The sequence below is a fragment of the Cnephaeus nilssonii genome, assembly GCF_951640355.1.
Source record: "Cnephaeus nilssonii genome assembly, chromosome: 4".
Lineage (NCBI taxonomy): Eukaryota > Metazoa > Chordata > Mammalia > Chiroptera > Vespertilionidae > Cnephaeus > Cnephaeus nilssonii.
This window is the reverse complement of record NC_137075.1, coordinates 57689214-57714665: the sequence shown is the minus strand read 5'-3', so window position 1 is coordinate 57714665 and position 25452 is coordinate 57689214. Positions and strand designations below refer to the sequence as shown.

Genomic DNA, 25452 nt, shown 5'->3' with positions numbered 1-25452 from the left:
TTAGATGCTCGGGCTGATGCTCTAACCTCTTAGCCACACTGGCCAGGGCCTGTCTTCTTTTTAATGTAGGCACTTACAACTATAAATTTCCCTCTGATTACTGCTTTCACTGCATCTCATTTGTTTTGTTATATTGTCTTTTCATCTTCACTTGATATTTCATTTTTCTTAAAAGCCTATTCAACAATGCTGAAGCACAAACAGAATGGATGGGCATGGATAGCATTATGCTAAGCGAAATAAGCCAGTCAGAGAAAGATAAATATCACATGATCTCACTCATTTGTGGAATATAATGAACAACATAAACTGATGAACAAAAATAGAGACAGAGAAGCATCGAAAAGACCGCCAAACCTCAGAGGGAAGGTAGGGGACGGGGGGGTGGGAGGGAAGGGACAGAGATAAGAGATCAACCAAAGGACTTGTATGCATGCATATAAGCATAACCAATGGACACAGACACCAAGGGAGTGAGGGTATGTGCTAGGGGGTGGGAGTGGGTGGGGAGAAGTCAATGGAGGGGAAAGGAGACATATGTAATACTTTAATCAATAAAGAATAAAAAGAAAAAACAATGCTGAAGCATACATTAAGTATTCAAAGTACTAAACCAGGTAAAGATCATTCAATCTTTTAGAAATGCTTATAATTAAAAAATTTTCCCAGACTCCTCAAAAGGTAAATTTTTCTTTGAACAGAGGTGATACCTTCTTGATAAAGGAGAAAAGTGAAAAGAAAATTTCAATCACCAGTTAATATGATGTGTGCATGAAAAGACTGCGTAATATTATTAATGTAATTATTTAGCATTAAGTGCACAAATTCCAACAGATACAAGGTTCAACAGATTAAGAAAGATGTGGCCCTGGCTGGTGGCTCAATTGGTTGGAATGTCCTCCCATACACCAAAAGGTTGATGGTTCGATTCCAGGTCAGGGCACATTCCTAGGTTGCAGATTTGATCCCTGGTTAGGGTGTATACGGGAAGGCAACTGATGGATGTTTCGCTCTTTCTCTCCCTTCCTCCCTAAATTCAATAAACATATCCCTGGGTGAGGATGAAAAAAATAAAGAAGAAAGATATAATTATCAGACATAAAGGAGAAACAGTACCCCTTAAAATAATAATCCAGGAAAAACGATAAAATTGAGAAAATCAATATAAATGTAAATAACACATGTGTTCTTTCTATTTCTATAGCAAACCTTTTTGCAATGGATCTCCTGATTATGTAAAAGTGGTACTGACATTTCATTGTCATGTATGCTTTGTGTTTTTCTTTCTTTTTTGCCCGGGCTAGGCACATTCAACATTCCTCAAATAGCAATCAAAATATGGCTCAGTGTGTTGGATATGACATATTATTACCACATGTGTGAGGCCAGGGGTCATGTACCTTGAAATTTTCCTTTAAATAACAGTCTTTTAGGATGTTCTCTGCTAAGAGAAAAACTGCCTTTCATATCATGTTTTGAGGCATCTGCTGTATTTATTACTTCATCTGCTTTTTCTCATATAGAAGGCACGTATGAAACTGGTCACTATACACGAGAGGAACTGGGCATTCATATGTCTTTTAACAGTGCTCCTTACAAATTTCCTTGGCATATAAATTCTAATGGGCATATAAGATAATGATTTATACAAAGCATTAACAATTTGCAGGTCAAATTGGGCCTGTTTCAAAAATATTTTTATTGGAACATTGTCTCACCCATTCATTTATTTATTAGCTATGGTTGTTTCTGTGCTATTATAGATAAACTTTCAGATGAGTAAAATGTAGCCAGTGAGTTATTTCTTCAAAGAAGTCAAATAATAGTCAAAATAAAGACTAACAGGGGCATAAAATAATCTGTCATGAACAGGAAAGCTCATCCTATTAATAAAGAGGAAATATGCTAATTGACTATCATGCCCTCACAAAGATGGCAGCACCCACAGTCAATAAGGAGGGAATATGCTAATTGACTGCCACACCTCAAAGATGGCGGTGCCCATAGCCACAAGATGGCGGCGCCCAGTCCCCTCAGCCCGGCTGGAGTGGCAGGTGCGCAGCACGGCCAGGCCCACCGGTGGCCCAGGCAGGTCTGGGCGCTCCACGCACCTGCCTCTGGAGTTCCCCAGTCCCCTCAGCCCCCCAGCCGCCCAGGGCCGGCCCAAGGCACAGGCAAGCCTCAGATGTTGGCTGCCCAGCTGCCCAGCCAATGCCCAAGGCATAGGCAAGCCTCGGATGGCGACTGCACAGCCACCCAGGGCCGGTCCGAGGCTCAGGTAACCAGGGCTGGCCGAGGCTTGCACTGCCGGCAGTGGCAGCAGCCGAGGTGTGATGGGGGCATCGCCTTCCCCTGATCGCTGGGTCGCCTCCCACCCCTGAGGGCTCCCGGACTGTGAGAGGGGGCAGGTCGGGCTGAGGGACCCCCCTCCAGTGCATGAATTTTCATGCACCAGGCCTCTAGTTTCTTATAAGCCTAAAAGTAGATGAAATGTTTACAAAAACTGTATGTCCCGAAATAGCATGAGCTTCATAGTTAGCTATCCTGAGTTCAAATGCTGACTGTATGATCTGGGGTAAATTACCTAACATTAATGCATCTGTTTCCTTTTCTATTAATGGATGTATTATCAATTAGTTTACAGGGTTGCTGGGAGAAGTAAATAAGGATTTAAATAAAACTAAGCATGGTTGTAGAACCTAGTGAAAACAAAGCAAAACCAAAAAATGATTACCACATTCTAAGTATCACAAAAGAATGAAAATAAGATGAATGACATTTTAAATTATTCTCTGGGCACAAACTCTTTGTCATAAAGTAGGAGACCTTGTGTGCCTTGAATCAAAGATGTCAGAAACAGCAAAGAGGACAGACAGAATCTTTGAAAGAGGGTTGACAATTAGAGGCTAAATCCTAAGAGGAGTGTGACAGATTCAAACTGTTTCAATTTAAGTCAAGAATAAATTGACATATGACAACTTATTTCTCAAAATGATTAAACAAAAGTATTTTTGTATAAACCACCTTTAGCATCCAAACATATAAACACACATTGAGTGAAAGAAAAGGAATGGTGAATTATACAAGTGTGGTGAAATGTTAATTAATGAATCTTGGTTAATAAGGACATGGATGCTCACTGTACTATTATTGCATGTTTCCTGTAGATTTGCAATTTTTCAAAATAAAAAGTTGGATAAAATCAGAATAAATATCAAGGATTCACTAGCACACTTTCAAATGTATTATCTCAGTTAATGTTTACTATGACCATGTAAATTTTATGTTATACATATAGCAAGTGGTAAAACCCTAATTTGAATCTAGGTCTGTTTTAGAAGTTTCTTTCTCAATACAACAAGACTTCTACAATAGTCCACGAACCTAATTACCATTTAAAAGACTGTTAACTTGAAAAAATAAGTGACCTGTACATGAATTTGTGGATAATAGTCCTAAAGCTGTGTAACCCACAGAATACATATTGGTAGGCTTTGCATATATGCATACAATAAAGGGGGGGGGGAGAACAAGTTTTTTGGGACAAAAAAAAGTATGCTTGCTAACAATTACAGTATTGCTAAAAACTTTTTCCTTACTATAGACAAATATGGAGATGTGGTTAGGAAATAAATACTCTGTCTTGTTCCATACTGAATTTTAATGCTCCCCCGCAAACTAGAGAAGCTGTCCTAATCATAGAAATAACCTACTTAATCTATATCTTGAGCTATGTAATTAGGCAAGGTAAATGTGGAAGAAATTGTTCTTTTTTAAGAACACAAGATGATTATTTTATCCTTTTAACTAAAATTAACTAAAAATAAATTGCTTAATACTATAAGAAATAAAAAAGAAGTTTAAGACAAGGTTTTCTCCACAAGAACTTGACAATCTAGGAAATAATGCCCATGAAACTAATGGAATGTGTGACTAAAAAAATTAAGGGCTAAACTATTATAAGCCTAATATTTTTATATTTTCCCACAAACAAAATAATATACTTTTCCTTTGTTTCCTCAAGCATTTTGGTAACACTAACACATAATAAACTATTTTCCCCTATATAAATTACATATCAACTCATGTTATTGATTTTTCTGCCTGCCTAAAACAAATGAGAAGCATTATTGATTACCACTGATCTTGTCCTGGAGGTATCTCAGGCAAAAAGAATACACAAGTATCCCAGAGGATACAGAACTAGGCAAAGCAGTTTTATTCTGTTTAGCTGTCTTATTCAAGGCAGAATCAAAATTCTGAAAAGATATAGTATTACATTTCTTACACATGCTTAGAAGAGAATCATTTTTACAATCATCTAGAACCTCATCTGTGCAAAATATATTTAATTATTGAAGAATAATCAATGTTGGGTTATCCTTGAAACACTAATATAGCCTAGATTATTGTAATAAAACCTACATCAAGCGAAGTTTCATTTTGAATTACATATAACAAACCTCTAGGCAGTAAATAAAAATCCCCATTTCTTTATAAGGAACTTAATGTAGCCTATTTGATCATTTTTTTTCAAGTTCTCTCCTTTTTCATGTGCTTGAGAATTCCCAACTCTAAAATGTGAACTTGAAAAGACTAATGTAAGCCTTCATGATGATATTGACTGAAAAGTAAAGGACACAAATATAGGAGGGGGCTTGGTCAACATGATTTATCAATGCGACTGCTTAATTTTTGTATTAGAAGGTACTCTAAATATGATTTAATAAGAAAGCAAAAGAACATTCTATGTAAAAATGGTACTGCAATAGCCAGGAGGATTCAGAATCACAATGCAATAATTTGGATATTCTTTACCTTTAAAAGATAAAAGTGATTGAACTCTTGATAAACATAGGCTTGTTTCCTAAGAACTGCTTTTTATCATTAAATGGCTTAGTCCCAACAATGTACTACATATACTTTGATATCCATAACTTGTTTAAATAAAGACCTAATTAACCCTACATCTAAAATTATTAGCCTCAGTTATTATTAAAAATTAAGAACTCATCACTAATTTGATTTCTAAAAAAAATAAGACGGAGAATATCTAATGTTATAGTCACATAATCTCAAAAAAATTAAAATATTTAATATGGACCCCTGGAACCTCTGCTCTATGTATATTCTGCGGAATTCCTTAATTTCATACCTATTATATACCTCCAAAGTAGTATGCAGTTTCAATACATAAAAGCAAGCAGCTGTTCCCTTTTTGAGAGGAGAATGTACTAATTAAAGAGGTAGAAAGACATAAAACAATCATGATAAAAGAGTACATAAACTGTTAAGATTTCTCAGTTGAATTCTTTATACTGCACCATGTATTTGTCACTGAAGGATGAAGAAACAAAATTGTTCTAAAATCAAAATGAGTACAGTATTATCATATTTGCAACTGTCCTTTTAATTTAGAAACATCACAGCAGAGTATATCTGTAAGTCCATCTGAAGTTTCAGAAATTATGACAGTGGAACTGAAGAGTGACAAAGAAGTCTCTCACCTCAAGTTACAAGCAAAACTCTCAGAGGATGAAGGGGAATTTAGGGCAAAATATAAATGTTGGGCTTTAATAATACCAGTCTTCTGTTAATTTTCAACAAATAATTAAAAAACAGACTGCAATAATATCCAAATTTGGGAAACACCGACATTTGTGAAATAATTGTATTATGATGCAAATTAATTTACATTGAAATTCTAGGGATATGTTAGCAATTATCAGCATGTTGTTAAAGAATTCTATCCTGAGAATCTCATTAGATAGTGATGCAAAGTACAGTTGTTATCATTCTGAGAACAAAAGAATCCTGAATGAGTAATCAATAGCAACTGGCAGAAAATGAGACATTAATTATGATCCTCTCTAGTGTTTTGTCTAAGACAAGATTTCATTAAATGCTTTGTGCAACCTGAATAGTTCCAAGAAATTACCAACACTTTGGATGAGATATTAATTGGGGGGAGGGGTGAATGGAGATTTACAGGGAAACAAGGTAAAAGGAAACCTAAGATGCTTCTGTATTCTTTTCCCAGGTCAATAAAAACACACCAACCACCACAGCCAACTTTAATGCTTGTTCTTTTACAAGTCCCAAATCTTATAATCTTAAGACTGTCTCTTGAAACTTTAATTATCATTTTTTATACTTAAAGTGTCATGCAGGTTTGAGAAGATAATGACAGTCATCCATCAAATGCATCCTGCCAATGCAATCAACCCAATCTATCTTGAAAAGAGAAAAAAGAAACTACCTATATACTATTAAATTACCAAAACATGGTAAGCTTAGGATTTAAGTTTGCCAATCTTCTTTAATTATCAGCAACAGAGGGAAATTTTATCATCTTAATACTTCCTTCTCATAATTTTTCTCTCTGAACTTTTCTCCCAAATCTGGCATCAGCCAATGAAAATATATCAAAGTAGAGATTTGGGATGTAGATCAATAAAAGAAAGACTTCTTGAAAATAAAAGAACTATGAAGAGAACAAACTAAAAGCCATTTTAATATATCCAATATTTAAATAACTGCAACTATGCAATAAGAATAACTTCCTTTTAGGATTTTATAGGCATCCATAAAGAGTCCCTACTTCCAAAAGTGCTGTAAAAGGCATACTCTGTCTTCTTCCAAATGAGTTTTTCTGACTGTCTACATGTAGAAACTTCCTTGTTAAACAGGATCCTCTGAAAGTCATCTGCAAAGCTACCAGGAAGTCTTTGAGCAGTTTCTTTTGTGAAGACAAAGGAGCCAACTATGTGAAGTGCTAACAGCATTAGAAGAACAGGAGATAAATGTCATTTCTCTTTTGCTTTTGTGGAAATGGTGTTAAATAGTCCTAAGAATTTCAGCAGAGGTTCTAATACTTTGAAGCCACTCCCTTTTTACATCTAGTAATTGAGTACCCCTTCTTCTCAATCCCTTGTATTTCCAGGAATACAAGTAAGAGCAACACAAAACCCAATATTATTAAATACTAGGCATATAGTTAGGCATGCAATACTTTTTGAACTGAAACATTCTATACTGGATATCTTTAAGAAATTAAACTTTTTATTTTTGAAATTCTCAAATATAAACTAAAGTAGAAAAACACACACAATACAATGAACCTTCATGTACCTTTCACTCAGCTTCAACAACTCAGTATTCTGCTGCTCCTGCTTGCTTCATTTATTCTGTCATCTTTCAGCTCGTTATACCCCCCAAAACTGACAACAATCCCTTATTATCATGTAATATCCAGTCTGTGGTCACCTCTGTTTTAATTTTATATTCTGAAATGGTGTCTAGCCATTATTTAATAGACGTTTTTCTCCCAAAATAAATTTGTAAAAGATAAACTGACTTTTTAAAATAATGTTCCCCAAAAGTACTAAGAAGCACCAAAAGTCTTAGTAAGTAATATGGAAAGAGCAGAAACAGAAACAATGAAGATTTTTCCCCTTGCCAACTCCCCTATACAATATAACGCTCTCTGGCCTTTTAACAGAAGCAAGAAATTAAAATTGCCTACTGCCTGACACTTCAAGATGAGACTTTTTTCCCACAAAACAATTTATTTTACCTATGTTTCAAACTCACAAATCCCAGAAGCTCACTCTGCAGGCAGCTGCTGGCTTATTCGTCTTGCTAATGAGCTTTTTCCTAGATCACAGGATTCAAATTCAAACATTTTCTGAATGCCTACTGTGTGCCAACCATTGTACATGGCCCTTTGACATGCTACTGCGTCAATAAATAATCTCATGAATAGCTTCAACACTGATAGAATATACAACTTTTATGTCTAATATTCCAGACTCTAACAATCCTCTAACCACCATTGAATAATTTATTCCCAAGAGGATATTGTTAGTACTGGGAACCACATGACTTCTGAAAATTTTAAGTACAATATTCAACTCTGAGATAACCTATTCTTACAGCACCACTGTCCCCTAATTACTTACACTTGTTCTTTCGCCTCAACACATCCAATATCTTGACCTTTTCTTTTCCAGTTCCAAAGTTTAATCATGGTTTCATTTCCTTTTTTCGAAAACTAGACCATAAAGTCTAATTCTTGAACCATTATCACATTACTACCTCAATTCTAGCCTCACTTCATTTATTAGCTATGAAACCTTGGATAAATTGTATAACCCCTGACAGTTCAGATTCCTCGGTTGTGAAATAGGAAGAAAAATAGTACCAGCAATAGCAGCAACAACAACACTTTTTTCAGAGAGTATTGTAAGGACCAAATGAAATGTTTGTAAGGTGTTATACACAATGTCTGGCACTAGTAAGAGTCTGATGTATGCTATCATATGCATTACAATTAGCCTATATAATTGGCCTGCAAACCTGATCACTATATCAATTCAAATATTTGCTTCTACATTTAGTCTGCTGAGTACTATTGGAACAAAAATTAAAGTGCATGTAAAACCTTGTAGATTACTGTCAGTAGTAATTTCTGGTCTCTAACTTCAGATGGATCAGCAGTGCCTTTTAGAAAACCTGTACTTGTCAGTAGAGAGCTCATGAAATTGGAGGAACATTTAAGGTCTTTTATTTCAAACAACAGATGCTCTAATCCTATTATAAAAATCCCATTGAAGTGAAAGTCTAGCCTCTGCTCGAGCACATCCAGTGAGAAGGAAGTCACTACCTACCAAGGTTCTATCTTAGGTACCACCAGAGGCCCGGTGTATGAAATTTGTGCCCTCAGGGGCAGGGGGTGTCCCTCAGCCCGGCCCGCACCCTCTCGCAGTCCTGGAGCTGTCAGTAGGACATCCTTAGCGCTGCCTTGAAGGCAGGAAAGGCTCCCGCCACCACTGCTGCAACTCGCCAGTCACCAGTGTGAGCCCGGCTTCTGGCTGAGCGGTGCTCCCTCTGTGGGAGTGCACTGACCACCAGGGGGCAGCTCCTGCATTGATCATCTGTCCCCTGGTGGTCAGTGCCCGTCACAGCGACTGGTCGTTCTGCCGTTCGGTTGATTTGCATATTAGCCTTTTATTATACACTGAGTGGCCAGATTATTATGATCTCTGAACGCATAATCTGGCCACTCAGTGTATATCCTATATAATAAAAGGCTAATATGCAAATTGTCCCCTCGACCAGGAGTTCAACCAGCAGGCAGGCCGGCCAACTGCTGGATGGACCCCACCCATTCACGAATTCATGCACTGGGCCTCTAATACACATACATACACACACACACACACACACACACACACACACACACACACACACACAGAGTGGCCATGTTATTATGTGTTCAGAGATCATAATAATCTGGCCACTCAGTGTATAAAATGAGAACACACTTATATTAAGTTAAAATCAGGATTGCTTAACTCATGGACCTACTGTCCACAGTTTTAACCTCAAAAGTTACAGAAAAAACAACAAATTATGCTTCAAATATTTGAAAATGTTTCTTCAATTCTCAGCAGGCCAGTATATGACTGCTTACATATGAAAGCCCCTGATTCTCTTCTCAGAAATACTTATCTGCATAGGAAAAAAACTGCTTTGATGGAAAATTGTGCATTATCTAGCATAGATGGTCGGTCAGTTCTGATAAAAACATTCAAGCTTGCCTGGCCAGTGTGATTCAGTTGGTTGGGCATAGCCCTATGCATCAAATGATTGCCAGTTGGTTCCCAGTCAGAGCACATGCCCGGATTGTGGGCTGGATTTTAAAAAACAAACAAAAATCATTCATTTAAGCTCTGTGAGGGAATACTGTCTCTGTTGTAACCACTCAACTTCATCTCTGTAGCAAGAAAGGAGCCATGGCCAATGTGTAAACAAATGAGCAAGGCTATCCTCTCTATCCTCTCTAATAAAATGGTAATATGCAAATTAACCATCACTCCGCTACATAAGCCACGTCCACTAGCCAAGCCACGCCCACCAGCCAATCAGGGCAAATATGCAAATTAACCCCATCCAAGATGGCTACAGCCACAGAGAGCAAGGTTTCCCAGGTAACAGAGCAAGCCAAGCTTTCCATAGCCGTTGCAGGCCTAAGCCTCCACTCAAGCTACAAAGTTTCAATTATAGAAGGTAAACAAATTCAAACAAATGGCGGCAGAATGGAGCTTGAGAGAGCAGGCCAGGGTTGCTGGCGGCAACAGGGGAAGCAAAGCTTTCTGCACACCCTGGTTGGGCTCAGCCGCTTAAGGGTACAAAGTTTCAATTGTAGAAGGTGAATTAACTGCCACAGAAATGGCTGCCGCCCCAGGCTACAAAGTTTCAATTGTAGAAGGAAAATAAATTCCAGATACCAGGGCCTCCCCTTGGGTTGCCAGGGGGCGTGGCCGGCCTGCAAACCACCACAGGCCCCTTGTTCAGGCCGCCCCACACCCCAAGGGAACCCCCACCCTTATCTGTGACACCCTTCAGGGCAAACCAACTGGCTCCCACCCGTGCACCAGGCCTCTATCCTATCTAATAAAAGAATACTATGCAGATTGATCATCACTGCAACACACAATATAGCTGCCCCCATGTGGTCAAAGATCCTGCCCTCATGTGGACACAAGATGGCCACTACAAGATGGCCAGCAGGAGAGGGCAGTTGGGAGGCACCCGGCCTGCAAGGGAGGGCAGTTGTGAGGGACCAGGCCTGCAAGGGAGGGCAGTTGAGAGGGACCAGGCTTGCAAGGGAGGGCAGTTGGAGGTGATCAACCCTGCAGGAGAGGGCAGTTAGGAGTGACCAGGCTGGCAGAGGAGGGAAGTTGGGGGCAAACAGGCTGGCAGGGGAGCAGTTAAGCATCAACCAGGCTGGCAGCGGAGTGGTTAGGGGGTGATCAGGCTGGCAGGCAGAAGTGGTTAGGGGCAATCAGGAAGGCAGGCAGGCAGGCAGGCAAGCAGTTGGGAGCCAGCAGTCCTGGATTGTGAGAGGGATGTCCGACTGCCCGTTTAGGCCCGATCCCACCAGGATCGGGTCTAAACGGGCAGTCGGACATCCCTCCAGGAGTCCCAGATTGGAGAGGGTACAGGCTGGGCTGAGGGACAACCCCCCGCCGTGCACGAATTTCGTGCACCGGGCTTCTAGTATTCTAATAAAACCATTTACCAAAAAAAGGAAAGGGGTGGGGATATTTGACTGGTAGCCATAGTTTGCTGACCCCTGGTCTAGAGCACATCTTTCTAGGTACCTGATTCTCAATCTATGGGAGTTATTTCATAACTCTGTTGGTTGTAGATAACTGATAGCAATGCAAAATCATTCTTATCAGTAGACCTGCAAAAAATTGTCCATTGAAAGTATGAACAATCCTCCCTCACCCTCAAAATCTCTACCATACTCCTCAAAGGAAAAAAAAAATGTTTGCCTCCATTTGAACATTAATTTCCATAATTCTGAATATGTTTGTTTTTAGATTCTCCTTTGAACTGGTTCTAACACCTTATAAATTTCTACACTGATGAGATAAAATCTATATGCATGTTCATTTTTATATCTGTAGGAGTATAATTTTACCTATTTAAAAAAATTATATTTTAATACCTACAATGTGCTATTGTTACATGATAACCTAAACTACCTCCCATCCTACTGTTCTTCATATGTGGCTTACAACAATAATGTCTCAAATAGTTTCCTTGTCTCCAGTTTATAAATTCTCTTGTATATCTTGAGCCAGAGCTCAACTTTCTAAGAAACACTTGTAGTTTTCATCATGCCACATGTCCAATTCCAAACCCTTACAGGGTAAAATACAAATCCTTCAAGCATTGTTCTTAAAATTCAAAGATCTCACACTGTTCCTTTAAGTAAATATTTCATTCAAGCCAAACAAAATTGCTACTATTCACTTATTTTTTTTTATTTTAAAATACACTGACTTTTTTTTCTTTTAAAATGCTACTATTCACTTATTTTTTCTTGTAAAATACATTAAAAGGCATTCATTGATACCTTCTATTTGTCAGACACAGAGCTAGATGATTGTGAAATACAACAAATAAGTAGCCAATGATTCTGACCTCACAGAGTTTACAGTTTTCGTAGGACAAAATCAAGGAAGTAATTACATGATGTGTTAAATATTACTGCCTCTGCGCAGCTGGTGTGGCTAAATGGTTATCGACCCTGAACCAAGAGGTTGCTGGTTTGATTCCCAGTCAGGGCACAGCGCGGGTTGCAGGCTCAATCCCCAGTAGGAGGCAACCAATCAATGATGCAGCCAATCAAGGTGGCAGCCAATCAATGATACGCTGTCATCATTGATGTTTTTCTCTCTCTCTCCCTCTTCCTCTCTGAAATCAATAATAATATATTAAAAAATATTACTGCCTCTATTTCATTAATCATGCTATCTTTTCCCAAGATGTCCTCTTTACTCTGTCAAATTTTACCAATTCTTCAAGATTTCAGAGTTCTACATTTTCCTTTGCAAAATCTTCTCTATATCAAGATCACATTCATTTTTCTCTCTTCTTATATCGATACTATTTACTTGAGACTAGAGGCCCAATGCATGAAGATTCGTGCAAGAATGGGCCTTCCTTCCCCTGGCTGCCAACAGCGCCTTCACTCTGGCCGGAGCCACCTTTCCGCTCTGGCCCGGAGCTGCCTTTCCGCCTTCCCATGCTGCCCAGAGGCCCAAAGCGGCTGGGGTGCAGAACGCCTGCGTCTTCGCAAGCGTCCCGCCCCGCCCTCAGCCGCTCTTAAGGACCGATACTATTCTTTTATTCTGTTGCCTGGCCCAGCTCCTTATTCATGGTAAAACAAACACAAATTTGTTGATTTGATTCTATATGTTAAGCAAATCCTGTAATGTGTGGTTGTTTCCTTGACATTTTTCACCCAGTAAGAAAGAAGCATCAACAAAAAGATGAAACATTTAAATGATAAATGAATTTGGTCTGCTTACAATGAAAGTTGCAACAAATCTTTGTGAATTGGAAATGCCTTAGTTATTAACCCTTTGCACTCGCTTGCTTTTTTCTCGATTCCTTTATTCTAATGCTAACCGTGTCGAGTCACACTCAACATCCGAGTGCAAAAGGTTAAGGGCACAATAGTCCTTATGGAGTAAGGGGTTCTTTTTATTAAAAATAACACTAAAATTGCAAAAATTTAGCCCATAAAATGTAAAATGCAATGTGGAATATAGATTTGTGTAATCCTATATAATAAAAGCCTAATATGCTAAGTGTCCAGTTGACCAGTCAGCCGTTCAACCAATCAAAGCATAATATGCTAATGATATGCTAAGGCCACTCAACCACTTGCTATGACGTGCACTGACCACCAGGGGGCAGTTGACCAGTCAACCAGTCACTATGATGTGCACTGACCACCAGGAGGCAGACAGTCGACTGGCCGACCAGTCACTATGATGTGCACTGACCACTGGGGCAGATGCTCCAACCAGTAGGTTAGCTTGCTGCTGGGGTAATGCCAATCGGGACTGAGCAAGATGGGCTGGACATGCCCTGGAGCCCTCCCGCAGTCCCTCCCCGGCTGGCCAACCTCCCGCATCCCTCCCCGGCCCTAATGGTGCACCGGTGGGGTCCCTTGGCCTGGCCTGCACCCTCTCATAATCCGGGACCCCTCGGGGGACGTCAGAGAGCCAGTTTTGGCCCGATCCTGCAGGCCAGGCCAAGGGACCCCACTGGTGCACGAATTCATGCACCAGGCCTCTAGTTAGTCCTATAAAATCAGTGCAAAAATCTATTATTTGATTAAAAATAGATTTGAAATAGAGCAAATCACCTAGAATGCTTAACACACTTATATTAAATTTATAGAAATCTATAAATCTGGACTAGAGTACTAGTATATCTTTCCAGGAACCTGATTTTCAGTCCATGGGAACTATTTTATAACTGTAAATTGTAGATAACTGATAGCAATGCAAAAATAATTCTTATCAATAGAGATTAAACAATTAAGTTATTGAAATCATTTTAAATGCATTAAATATTGTCTTAGCAACTTAAAATGTAAAAGCAGTAATGGGTTCAGGATACACCATCCTTGGTTGAGAAGTTTGAGAAACTTCTAGAAGCAGGAAGCTGACTCTGATCCCTTGCCCCCAAGCCCTTCTTCCCTGAAGCAGGCCACAACATCTTCAATGTGAGAGATACCCTTACTATACCCGGAGGGAAGGAGCATCCTTATCTTTCTCTCTAAAGACAAAGGGATGCCAAGAAAAATCCTAACAAAAAGGTCTTGCTAAATTTCCCCCAATTTACCTCATCCTTGTTAATCTATCATATTCCTCCACAACTATGCCCACTCTTCATCAAACCTGGCATTTCAGTTGCTAATGAAGGCTCATGTCATGTAAAACTTTCTTTAAATAAGTATGCATACTTTTCTCCTGTTAATCTTTGTCAGTTTGCTTTTCAGACCTAGCTAGGGACCCTGAGAGGGCTAAGGAAAACTTTCCTCCCCTATAGCAGCAAGACTTTCTCATACTCTTATGGGTATCTTAGGCTGGATAATTATTCTTATTGACCTTATCCTTTAGGATTTCTCTATATATAATGTCAGAAATCACCCCATTATGTAACACAGTTCAAATTATAAAACTGCCAAGTTCTCATTGGCTAAGGAAAATAGTTCTCTTAGGAGAGAAGCCTTATTGTGGGGAGAGGGAGAGGAAGAAAGAAGTACCTACACCATAGTATCTTTTATGTAGCAGCTTGTAATCATGCTACCAAGTAGAAATGATCCTGTTCTTGAAATGACCACAGAATTACAAATTTAGAAGGGACTGGAAATTTGTTTATCCACTGCACTTAAATCTTCAGCCATGAAGAGAAAAACTGTAGAAGTCTTGGGTAACCTTTTACAGAGCTGTAGGAATTCTTTCTATATCTTGAATATGGGTCCTTAGTTAGATAGGTGCTTTATAAATATTGACTCCCAGGAGTGTGGCTTGTCTAATTTTTTGAAACCTATGCCTTTTTTCCCCTTAATTTATTGATTGGGGGCGGGGGGGAGGGAGGGAAGAGAGAGAGAGAGAGAGACCGAGACCACTTATTTATACATTCATTGGTTGATTCTTGCATGTGCCCTGACCAGGGATTGAACCTGCAACCTTGGTATAACAGGACAATGCTCTAACCCAGCGGTCGCCAACCTTTGGGACCTTGCGGACCTCCCGTTGGTGACCGCTGCTCTAACCAACTGAGTACCAAGCCAGGGTAAATGTATGCCTTTGGATAAGCAGAAAATTTTAATTTTGATGAAGTCTAATTTACCATGTTTTCTTGTGTGGTTATTTCTTTCCGTATTCTGTGTAAGAAACCTTTGCTTACCCCCCAATTGAGAAGATATTCTCCTATGTTTTCTTCTTAAAATTTTTTTTGCAGTTTTAGCTTTTACATTTAGGTATAGGATCGATCCTCAATAATTTTTGTGTTTAGTGAGAGAAAAGGACTGATGTTCATATTTGTCTGTACACATATCCACTTGTTAATGCATTTTTTTGTGGTTGTTCAAAAATCTTTCCTTTACCCATTGGACTACTTCAGCAAACATTGTTGAAAATCTAAATATGTGTGGAACATAAGTGACTTCATCTTAAAGCTAATCCACCACCTTGACATCTGGGTGAACCTGGACCCCTTTCCCTGCTCTGAAATGCACACACAGAGTTCTGGGCTGTTCCCAGGACTCCTGTCGCTCTCTCCAGGCGAGGGGATCTCAGAACTCACCCTGGCACCAGAGCCTCCCACACCTGGTTCTTTTGATTATTCACACATTTTGACTGCTTAGGAGATATAAGCACTTGGTCTGGGGCCGTGGTCGGCAAACTGTGGCTCGCGAGCCACATGCGGCTCTTTGGCCCCTTGAGTGTGGCTCTTCCACAAAATACCACGGCCTGGGCGAGTCTATTTTGAAGAAGTGGCATTAGAAGAAGTTTAAGTTTAAAAAATTTGGCTCTCAAAAGAAATTTCAATCGTTGTACTGTTGATATTTGGCTCTGTTGACTAATGAGTTTGCCAACCACTGGTCTGGGGGGTGGAAGGTAGGAGGATCCATTAGTCTTGCTGCCACCTGAGACTGCTTTCTGTATATAAATCCCCTATTACAGTCTTTAAACTGACAAGCTGCACTTGTCTGTCTTGTTCTTTGGCCTCTTGGCACCTCTGATGTTTGGGGACCGCTTTGCATATACAGCCCTATCAGCAAACAAACTATGTTAAGTGTGGGTATACTGGGCTCTATGTTATTCTAATGCCGTATTTCTTAGCCATGACAGTTCTTGCTGCTTAATTACTATAGCTCTATATAAGACCTTAATTTATACTAGTGAGGTAGCATAAATTCTCCAAGTCCACTCTTTACTTTTCAAGACTGCTTTGGGTATTCAGGTGCTTTTTATTTTTTTTTAAAAATTAAAATTAGCTTGTAAATTCACACACACACACACACACACACACACACACACACACTCCTGGTATGGTTATATTTGTGACTGCATTTAACCTACAGATCAATTTGGGAAGAATTGACATTTTAAGAATATTGTCTTATATTCATAAACATTATACATCTCTTCATTTGCTGATGTCTTTTTAAACTTCTCTAAATAATTAATAGTTTCAGTGTTGAGGTCTTACATGTCTTTTAAAATTTATTCCTAAGTATTTTAACTTTTTTAGATGCTACTATAAATGCCACTTCTTTTCTTTAAAAAACAACAACACACAACTGTTCTTTGCACCCAATAAAATGTTCAGAACTTAAGTGTACTACTCAATTTTGAATGCATATCAATACACAAGACATTTCCATTACCTTGGAAATAGGGACTCCCTCCTCTCATTGGCAACCACTAATTTGAATTTTATCAAAACATGACAGTTTTCCTTATTATAGACATTCATATAAAGGGAGTCACACAGTAACACTTGGCCTCTTTCACTCAGCATAACATTGAGATAATTAGATCATTCCATTTTATTGGTGAATACATTCAATGTGAGGACCTAACAGGTCATTTATCTGCTCTCCTGTTGGTGAACATTTTGGTTGTTTTCAGTTTTAGGCTACAATGAATAAACTGCTACAAACATTTTTGATGAAAGGTTTTGTGAACGTTTTTGCTTCTCTTAGATAAGTACTTGGGAGTAAAATTGCTGAGTCATAGGTGTATCCGTATCTAATTTTACGAGAAACTGCCAGTTTTCTAAAGTCAATGTACCATCTTACAGTCCCACCATCAATGTTTCATCTTTTTATTTTAGCTATTCTGGTAGGTGTGTACTGGTATGCCACTGTGGTTTTAATTTTCACGTGCCCCATAGCTAAATATGTGGAGCTTTTGTTTATGTGCAGATTGCCCATTTGTGTATCTTCTTTTGTCAAGTGTCTGCACAAGTGTTTTGTCCATTTAAAAAACTGGGTTGCTTATTTTGTATTACTTAGTTGTCAGGAATCACTGTACATATAAGTCCTTTGTCAGATATATGTGTTGCAAATACCTTCTCCTTCTCGTGGCTTCTCTTTTCATTTTCTTGACATTCTTTTTTGATGAACACAGTTTCAAATTTTTATTAAGTTCAATGTATCAAGTTTTCTTTTATGTTTTCTGCTTTCTATGTCTTCCCTAAGAAATTTTTATTTACCCTTAAGTGGAAAAGATATTCATCCATATTTTCCATAGCAAGCTTATTATTTTAGTTTTCATTTTTAAGTCCATGATCTATCTCAAATTTATGTTTGTATGTGGTGTAAGGTAGGATTGCGTTTTTAAAATATTGACATACAGTTGTTTCAGCACCAGAGGTTAAAGAGGTGTTTCTTTTCTCACTAAATTATGGGGTTGCTCTTACCAAACATCATTTACAATATAGCTATGGGTCTCTTTCTGGACTCTATTAGATTCCATGATCTATTTGTCTATCTTTATAAGAATACCACACTGTCTTGATTAGTATAGCTTTGTAGTAAATCTTGAAGTCAGCTAACTTAAGTCCTTTCTCCTTTCTTATTTTCAAAATTATTTTGGTTCTTAATCCTGTACCTTTTCAAGTGAACTTTAAAATTATCAATGTCTATAAGACCCTGCTGGAATTCTGATTTGGGCTACATTAAACCTCCAGCTCAATGGAACTAAGATCTAAATGGTACTGAGTGATCCAATTCATGAACATGGCCTATCTCTCTATTTATTTAGATCTTAATTTCTCTCAGCACTACAGTCATCCTCCCTTACCTATGTTTTCACTTCCTGAGGTTTTAGTTATCCATGATCAATCATAGTCTGAAAAATATTAAGTGGAAAATTCCAGAAATAAACAATTCATAAATTTTGGATTGTGTGTCATCTTAATAAGTACATGATGAAATTTCACGCTGACCATAAAGTTGCTTGTAATGTATGTTTCGTCAGGTCATAGTAGCCTAACACTATGTCATAATGCCTACTGTCAATCATCTCATCACATAGGCATTTTATCATCTCACATCATCACGAGGAGTACAATACAGTAATGCCCCTTTATCTGCAGGAAATATGTTCCAATGAGTGCCTGAAACAGTGTATAATACCAAACCCATTATATATATTTTTTCCTATAAATACATACCTTTCCACTTGAAAAAGTAATTTATGGCTTCTCTTTGGCATATCTGGATTGCTAGTATCACTACTCTTGTGGTTTGGGGCCATTGTTGAGTAAAATAAGGATTACTTGAACACAATCTGATAACCATAAGGGCTACAATTTGAGTAATGTGTGGGTACATATATAGTATAGATACAATGGACAAAATATAGACTACTATCTTACCTAATAATAGACAAACATGTAAATTGACCATACCTCCGCTACGCCCACCAGCCAATCAGGAGTGATATGCAAATTAACCCAACAAAGATGGTGGTTAATTTGCATACACAGACACCGAGTGACCCGGGGTGGGTGGGATGCAGGTGTTCCACCCCACTCCCTGTCTCTCAGGGCCTCTGGGCAGTGTGAGAAGGCAGAGCCAGAGCGGAAAGAGGCAGCTCCGGGGCTGGGCCAGAGTGGAAAGGCGGTGCCAGCAGCCAGGGAAAGGAAGGCCCATTTTAGCACAAATCTTTGTGCATCGGGCTTCTAGTATTTTATAGTTTTGCTTTTTGAAGTCTTACAATTTTTAAATTCAATTTATCCCTCAGTATTTTATGCTTTTTTGATATGATTATAAACGGTACTACTGTGTTAATTTCATTTTTTAATCTTTCATTGATAGTGTACAGAAATTGGAGTTTTTAGATTGGCTTTGTATACTGACACAGCTAAAAGTATTTATTATTTCCAGTAGTACATAGGCTTTCCCATGTACACAAATGTCATCTGCAAATTCAGCTTAATGAATTCCTTTCCAATTTTTATGTCTTCTTTTTCTTGCCTTATTACACTGGCCAGGACATAAAATTCAAGTAACAATAGTGGAAATTCTTGTCTTGTTCCTAATATTAGGGGGAACACTACTAGTCTTTCAGCATTAACCTTTTGCACTTGGATGTCGAGTGTGACTCGACACGGTTAGCATCGGTAGCAGGAATCGAGAAAAAGCAAACGAGTGCAAAGGGTTAAGTAAACTCTCAGCTATAGACCTTCCATGAATGACTTATCAAACTAAGGAAGCTGTTTTCTATGCTTTATTTGTTGAGAGATTTTATTATGAGTATTTGAATTTGTCAAATATCTTTTCTACATCTATGGAAAAATCATATTGTTTTCTTTTTAATTCTGTTAATGTGGTAAAATGAATTACTGATTTTGAAATGTTAAGCCAAACTTTCATTTTTCTGGTACAAAAAATGAGTTGTTGCTCACCTCATAAAATGAGCTACAAGGTGTTCCCTCCTCCTCTGTTTTTGAGTATAGTATGTATAAAATTGTTTGTTTTTTTCCCCCTTAAGCATTTGGAAGAGTTCACCAGTGAAACCATATGACCCTCAAGTTTCCTTTGTGGGAAAGTATTTGAAATAAACCTCTCTTCCATTCTACTGGTAATTTGGGCTCTTTCCCCCTCTTTCCAATACTCTTTTGTCTTAGTCTAGCTAGAAGTTATTAATTTTATAGATCTTTTCAATCACATTTTGGCTTTGTTAATTTTTCCTATTATGTGTATAATATTACATTGGTTTCTGCTTTTATTTGTATTATTTCCTCCATTCTACTTATTTTGTGTTTCTTTTTCTAACTTCTTAGATCAGAACCTCAGGTCATGCACTGTAGAACTGCTTTGCAAATACAAGCATTTAATGCTATATCTTTTCTTCTGAGCACTGCCTTAGCTGCAACAACAAATTTTGTTATATAACATTTTATTATAATTCAGTTAAAATTATCTTTGAAATTCTCTTACGATTTCTTTTTAGAACCATAGGTTATTTGGACATGGGCTTTTAAATTTCTAGAATTTTGGTGTTATTCTAGATATCTTACTGACGTCTCATTTAATTATTTTGTGATTTCAAAACTTTTCAATATATTGACACTAGTTTTATAAACCAGCATACGGTTCAATCCTGTTGAATGTAACATATGCCCTTGAGAATAATTTATATTCTTCAGTTGTTGGGAACAGAGTTCTATAAAATATCAATTAGATCAAGGTAGTTGACAGTTCGTTTAGTTCTAAGTTTTTGTCTACTTATTCTGATAACTGCTGAGTTATTCAAATCTATAATTATAATTTGGAATCTGTTTATTTCTCTCTTTAATTCTATTAATTTTTGCTTCATTTATTTTGAAGCTCTGTTACTAGGTATATACACACTTATTAATGTTCTTCCTGATGTATTGACTCATCATTTTATCATTATCTAATGTCTGCATATGAGATTGGCTATAATAGAAAAAGAGGATGGTAAAGAAGCAAATGGTATGGGTAAATTTCCAAACTAAGTGTTAATTGAGTTTTTAAAGTTAACTGTAATTTTCTCAAGGATATACTATCTGAACTCTGATGAAACTTAAATCTCTTTGGAAAAAAAAAACAAGACCCTTTTCTAGGTTTGAACAATTTGAAAAAACATTTACAAACTACTTAAATACTAAAGAGGTCTCAATGAGAAACTATTGTAATGATAAAAGGATTTTTCATTTTATTATGGCAGTTTTTAAAGTACTATACCTATCCTATATAATAAAAGCCTAATATGCAAACTGACCATCACTCCAACACACAAGATGGCTGCCCCCATGTGGTCAAAGATGGCCGCCCCCATGTGGACACAAGATGGCTACCACAAGATGGCCAGCAGGGGAGGGGAGCTGTGGGCAATCAGGCCAGCAGGGAAGGGTAGTTGGGAGGGACCAGGCATGCAAAGGAGGGCAGTTGGGGGCGACCAGGCCTGCAGGGGAGGACAGTTAGGGGCAACCAGGCCGGCAGTGGAGGGCAGTTAGGGGCAATCGGGCAGGCAGGGGAGGGCCGTTAGGGGCAACCAGGCTGGCAAGGGAGGGAAGTTAGGGGTGACTCGGCCAGCAGGGGAGGGCAGTTGGGGGCGACCAGGCCTGCAGGGGAGAGTAGTTGGGGGGAATCAGGCCTGCAGGGGAGGGCAGCTGTGGCGACCAGGCCAGCAGTGGAGGGCAGTTAGGGGCAATTGGGCTAGCAGGGGAGGGCAGTTAGGGGCAATCGGGCTGGCAGGGGAGCAGTTAGGCATCAATCAGGCTGGCATGGGAGTGGTTAAGGGGTGATCAGGCTGGCAGGCAGAAGCGGTTAGGGGCAATCAGGCAGAGGCAGGTGAGCGGTTGGGATCCAGCAGTCCTGGATTGTGAGAGGGATATCTGACTGCCCATTTAGGCCCGATCCCAGTCGGACATCCCTCGAGGGGTCCTAGATTGGAGAGGGTGCAGGCTGGGCTGAGGGACAGCCCGCCCCATGTGCATGAATTTTGTGCACCGGGCCTCTAGTTATTAATAAAGATGTTGGCTTCTATGCTCTTTGCTGAATCAATTAAAAAAATTCAATTGCAGAATGATCTATCAGTACTTCCAGTAATACTGCCACCCCAGTTTCCTTTTAATGGCTCATCAGTTATAGGATTGCCATGAAGGTAATATGAGGAGACTCATTTAGCAACATATTATTACATCATCTTAAGATGAAGTAAGGCCCATCAAGCATTATTAAATTAGCCTGAATTTTGTAGTATGTCAGCAGCATTTTATGTACATTAATAGGAGAGTTAATGTTCCTTGGGGGGGATTTTGTTGAGGAAAATGATTTCCAAGTGGTGTTAAGATATAATTTTTTAGTCATTATTTATATTTTCTTGTATCATCATTGTGTGGTTAAAATTGTTATGTAATTTGTGAAAAGGTAAGACAAAATGGCAACTAATTAGTTTTTTCTTCTCTGACCCATTATAATAAATACTGTTTGGAATACAGGTACTTCTTTGAATGGGTGTGCTATACCTCTTTTAACTCTTGAATTTCCTGAGCTTACTACTTAGGCCTCAAATCAGCTGGTGCCATCCACATTAATTTCTCCTACAAAATGCAGCATAGTCAGAGGTAGGTAGCAATAATAAATAACAAAGCCACCGTTCCTTTCACAGTAAGGAATCCCTTTGCTTGTTTTCAGAGTCCTTATCTTCAGTGAGGGCATTTGTTCTAGCTGCAGTATAATCTTCCTTCCTCTGTGCTGAATTCTGGGCTTCCTCTTTGGGACTCATGCATTGCTTCTGTGAATTCATAAACAAATCTTTCCCCCACTTGAATAGATTTACATTTTCTTATATATAGAAATATTATTTTATATTTCATACATTCTAGTAACCTTATTTTTTCTTTTCCACACAGGCCTACCTAATCTCTCCAATATGTTATAAACAATTGTTAAACAGCAATCTTACAGTTTCTTATTTTTTCATTCTCCTTATATGCTTATACTTAAGTGTATACAGAGGAACTGGGTTTCTCAAAGCATAATCCCCAGCCCATGTCAATTAGATCACTTAGGGGCACTTGTTAACAATACAAATTCCCAGGTCCCTCCTGGATCAAACAAGTTAAAATGGAAGGATGGTATGGGGACAGACTAGGAATCTAAGGGATTCTTATGATAAAGTATAGCTACATCATAGTTAAAAACATCAAGCATGAGTTTAGGTTTACCACTTGCTAAATGTATGGCCTTAAGCAAATTACTTAACACCATTTACTTATCTGTAAAATGGGTATTGTTAAAATATTAAATCTGTTCATGTTGTGGGGTTAGTTAGTGCTCAGTAGTAAATGGTAGCAATTGTTATTACAGTCCTATTCACATACATTTAAAATAAATGTGTTTTGTTGTTTTTTAAATCCTCACCTAAGGATATATTAGGCGGGAGGAGGGGGCATCAGTTGGTTGCCTCTGTAAGTGCCCTGACCGGGGATCAAACCGGAAACCTAGGTGTATAGGCCAACACTACCACCAACTGAGCCAGCCACCTGGTCAAGGCTAAAATAAATGTTTGTTTTTTTTTGATATGAGAATTAAATCTGGTATAAACACGCATTAATCCTTGGCAGAAACTGTTAAGATTCATCTTGGTGAAATTGGTGAATTATATAAATAGAGCTTACCGCTGTTTTTAACTAAACAGCAATACCTTTGCCAAGAGAGTATTCAAACTTGTTAATACAGGCATTAACTACGATTTATTGGATACAGTTGTAGTTTTTAAAAGCTTGCAATAGCTTTTTTGTTAAGTTTAGCAGTAGTGTGAACATTACACAAGTGGCTCTCAAACTTTTTGGTCTATTAAAAATAATATTAAGGGCTCAAATAGCTTTTGTTTTGTGGGTTATATGAACTGCAAACTCTGAAAAATATTCATTTACTTTGTAAAATGTACATGGAAGCAAAAATGCTAATTCTATTTTTCAAATGAGGAAATCAATGCAGAGATAGGATTTAAGGTTAAATGGTATTTCTTATAACCATAGGTCCTAACTTGTAGAGATCGGAATTGAACCTAAGTCTTCTGACTCTGAATGGCACAATTATGGGATGTGTATGAAATAGAGTAGTATTGTTAGTATGACTTAAAATTGGCTCACATGCCCATGTATGAAATTAGGGTGGATCTGCATGCAGACAGCAGAAAACAAATTGAACATATCCTGTCTTTCCTTTCTAAACCTTTTGGCTTGATTCTGATGGGAATCTGTAGTGAACTGAGTTCAGGATTCTCAGTCTAAAGACATGGGGGAAGAGCTGAGAAGATGACCATTATTTGATACAAAACATGCTAGGGAATGTGCAAGAACTGAAAAAAAGTTTCCATATAAAGAGACTATAGAAAGTGAAAAATTTTATTAGATGTAGGACTGAAATGAAAATATTTCCAATGTTAATAAAGTTAACATTACTGGGTCTTCAAGCTACACAGAGCAACTATATGTTCTTCATGTAATGCATTAGTAACTTTCTTTTTATGAGGAAATATGCAAAAATCATTTTCAGAAACGATAAGCATTTTGGAAAGAGGTAGGAAGATAACGGCTATGCTGCTTCCAGTTAAAATGAATATTAGTTTTAAAAATCTGTGATGCTAGAAAAAGACTGTCTGGTGAATTGGGGAAGGGAAACCATTTTAAGCAGGGGGAGCACAAGAAAATATGTTTAATTGCCAAAAACCCAACACAGTCACAAATTAAAGACACAAATAATGGTGAAATAAATTGAATACATTTTTACATCTTCCATTAGAGCATTTATTTATGTATTAAAAATGATCTCACAGCCTTTGTAATTATTAAACTTACTTGACAGCCTGGTAATCCAGTGTCTCTGCTGTACAGGGAAAATGAGCCTCTCTCTGATGTTTTTCCTGTAAAACAAAGACAATAACTTTATATAAAACCCTCATTTGTTGACAGAATTCAACTTCTAGACCAATCATGATAATAATGTTGCAGTCTGGAAGTACAGAAAATTAGAAACAAGAAGATAAAAATCCAATAAGTAAAATTTTAAGTGCTTACTATCATTCCAGTCAGCTTAACAGTCAAATTCTGACTTTCTACATGTAATAGCATGTATTTTATTACATTTTTTTCATTGTAAAACATTAAAAAATATTCAAAAGATTGGACATCAACGTAGTCAACAGTATTATACATGTACCCACTAGTGAGAATTACTTTTTCCCTTATTTGCTTCAGATTGAACATTTCTCCCTCTCTCGTTCTCTCTTTCAGAAATTAAAACAGTATAAGACAGCTCAAATCTCACCCCAGGCCCCAAGGTAACCATTATCATAAAGTTGGTGTATATGATTCCCATGTATATTTTAAACTTTTAAATATATATATTCACTCAAACAATATACATTACTGTTTGTGTTTAATACATTTAAACAGATGAGATTACATGGTATCTAGTTTTGAAATTTGCATTTTTGTGCAATATTATATTTTTGAGATATATGTTAGCAGACACCTAGTTCATTCATTTTTACAGTTATAAAATGTCATACTATA

The 25452-nt window shown here is 37.9% G+C and overlaps 1 protein-coding gene across 10 annotated transcripts in view; it reads right to left on the bottom strand.

The window, feature by feature from the left end:
* Positions 1-25452, bottom strand: part of TCF12 (transcription factor 12) — a 374687-nt gene that overhangs the window by 97511 nt on the left and 251724 nt on the right. For all 10 annotated transcript variants that reach the window (XM_079767779.1, XM_079767777.1, XM_079767781.1 and 7 more), the window contains one exon: positions 24736-24800. In XM_079767779.1, coding sequence (XP_079623905.1) covers positions 24736-24800 — 65 coding nt within the window. The remainder of the gene's footprint in view (positions 1-24735; positions 24801-25452) is intronic.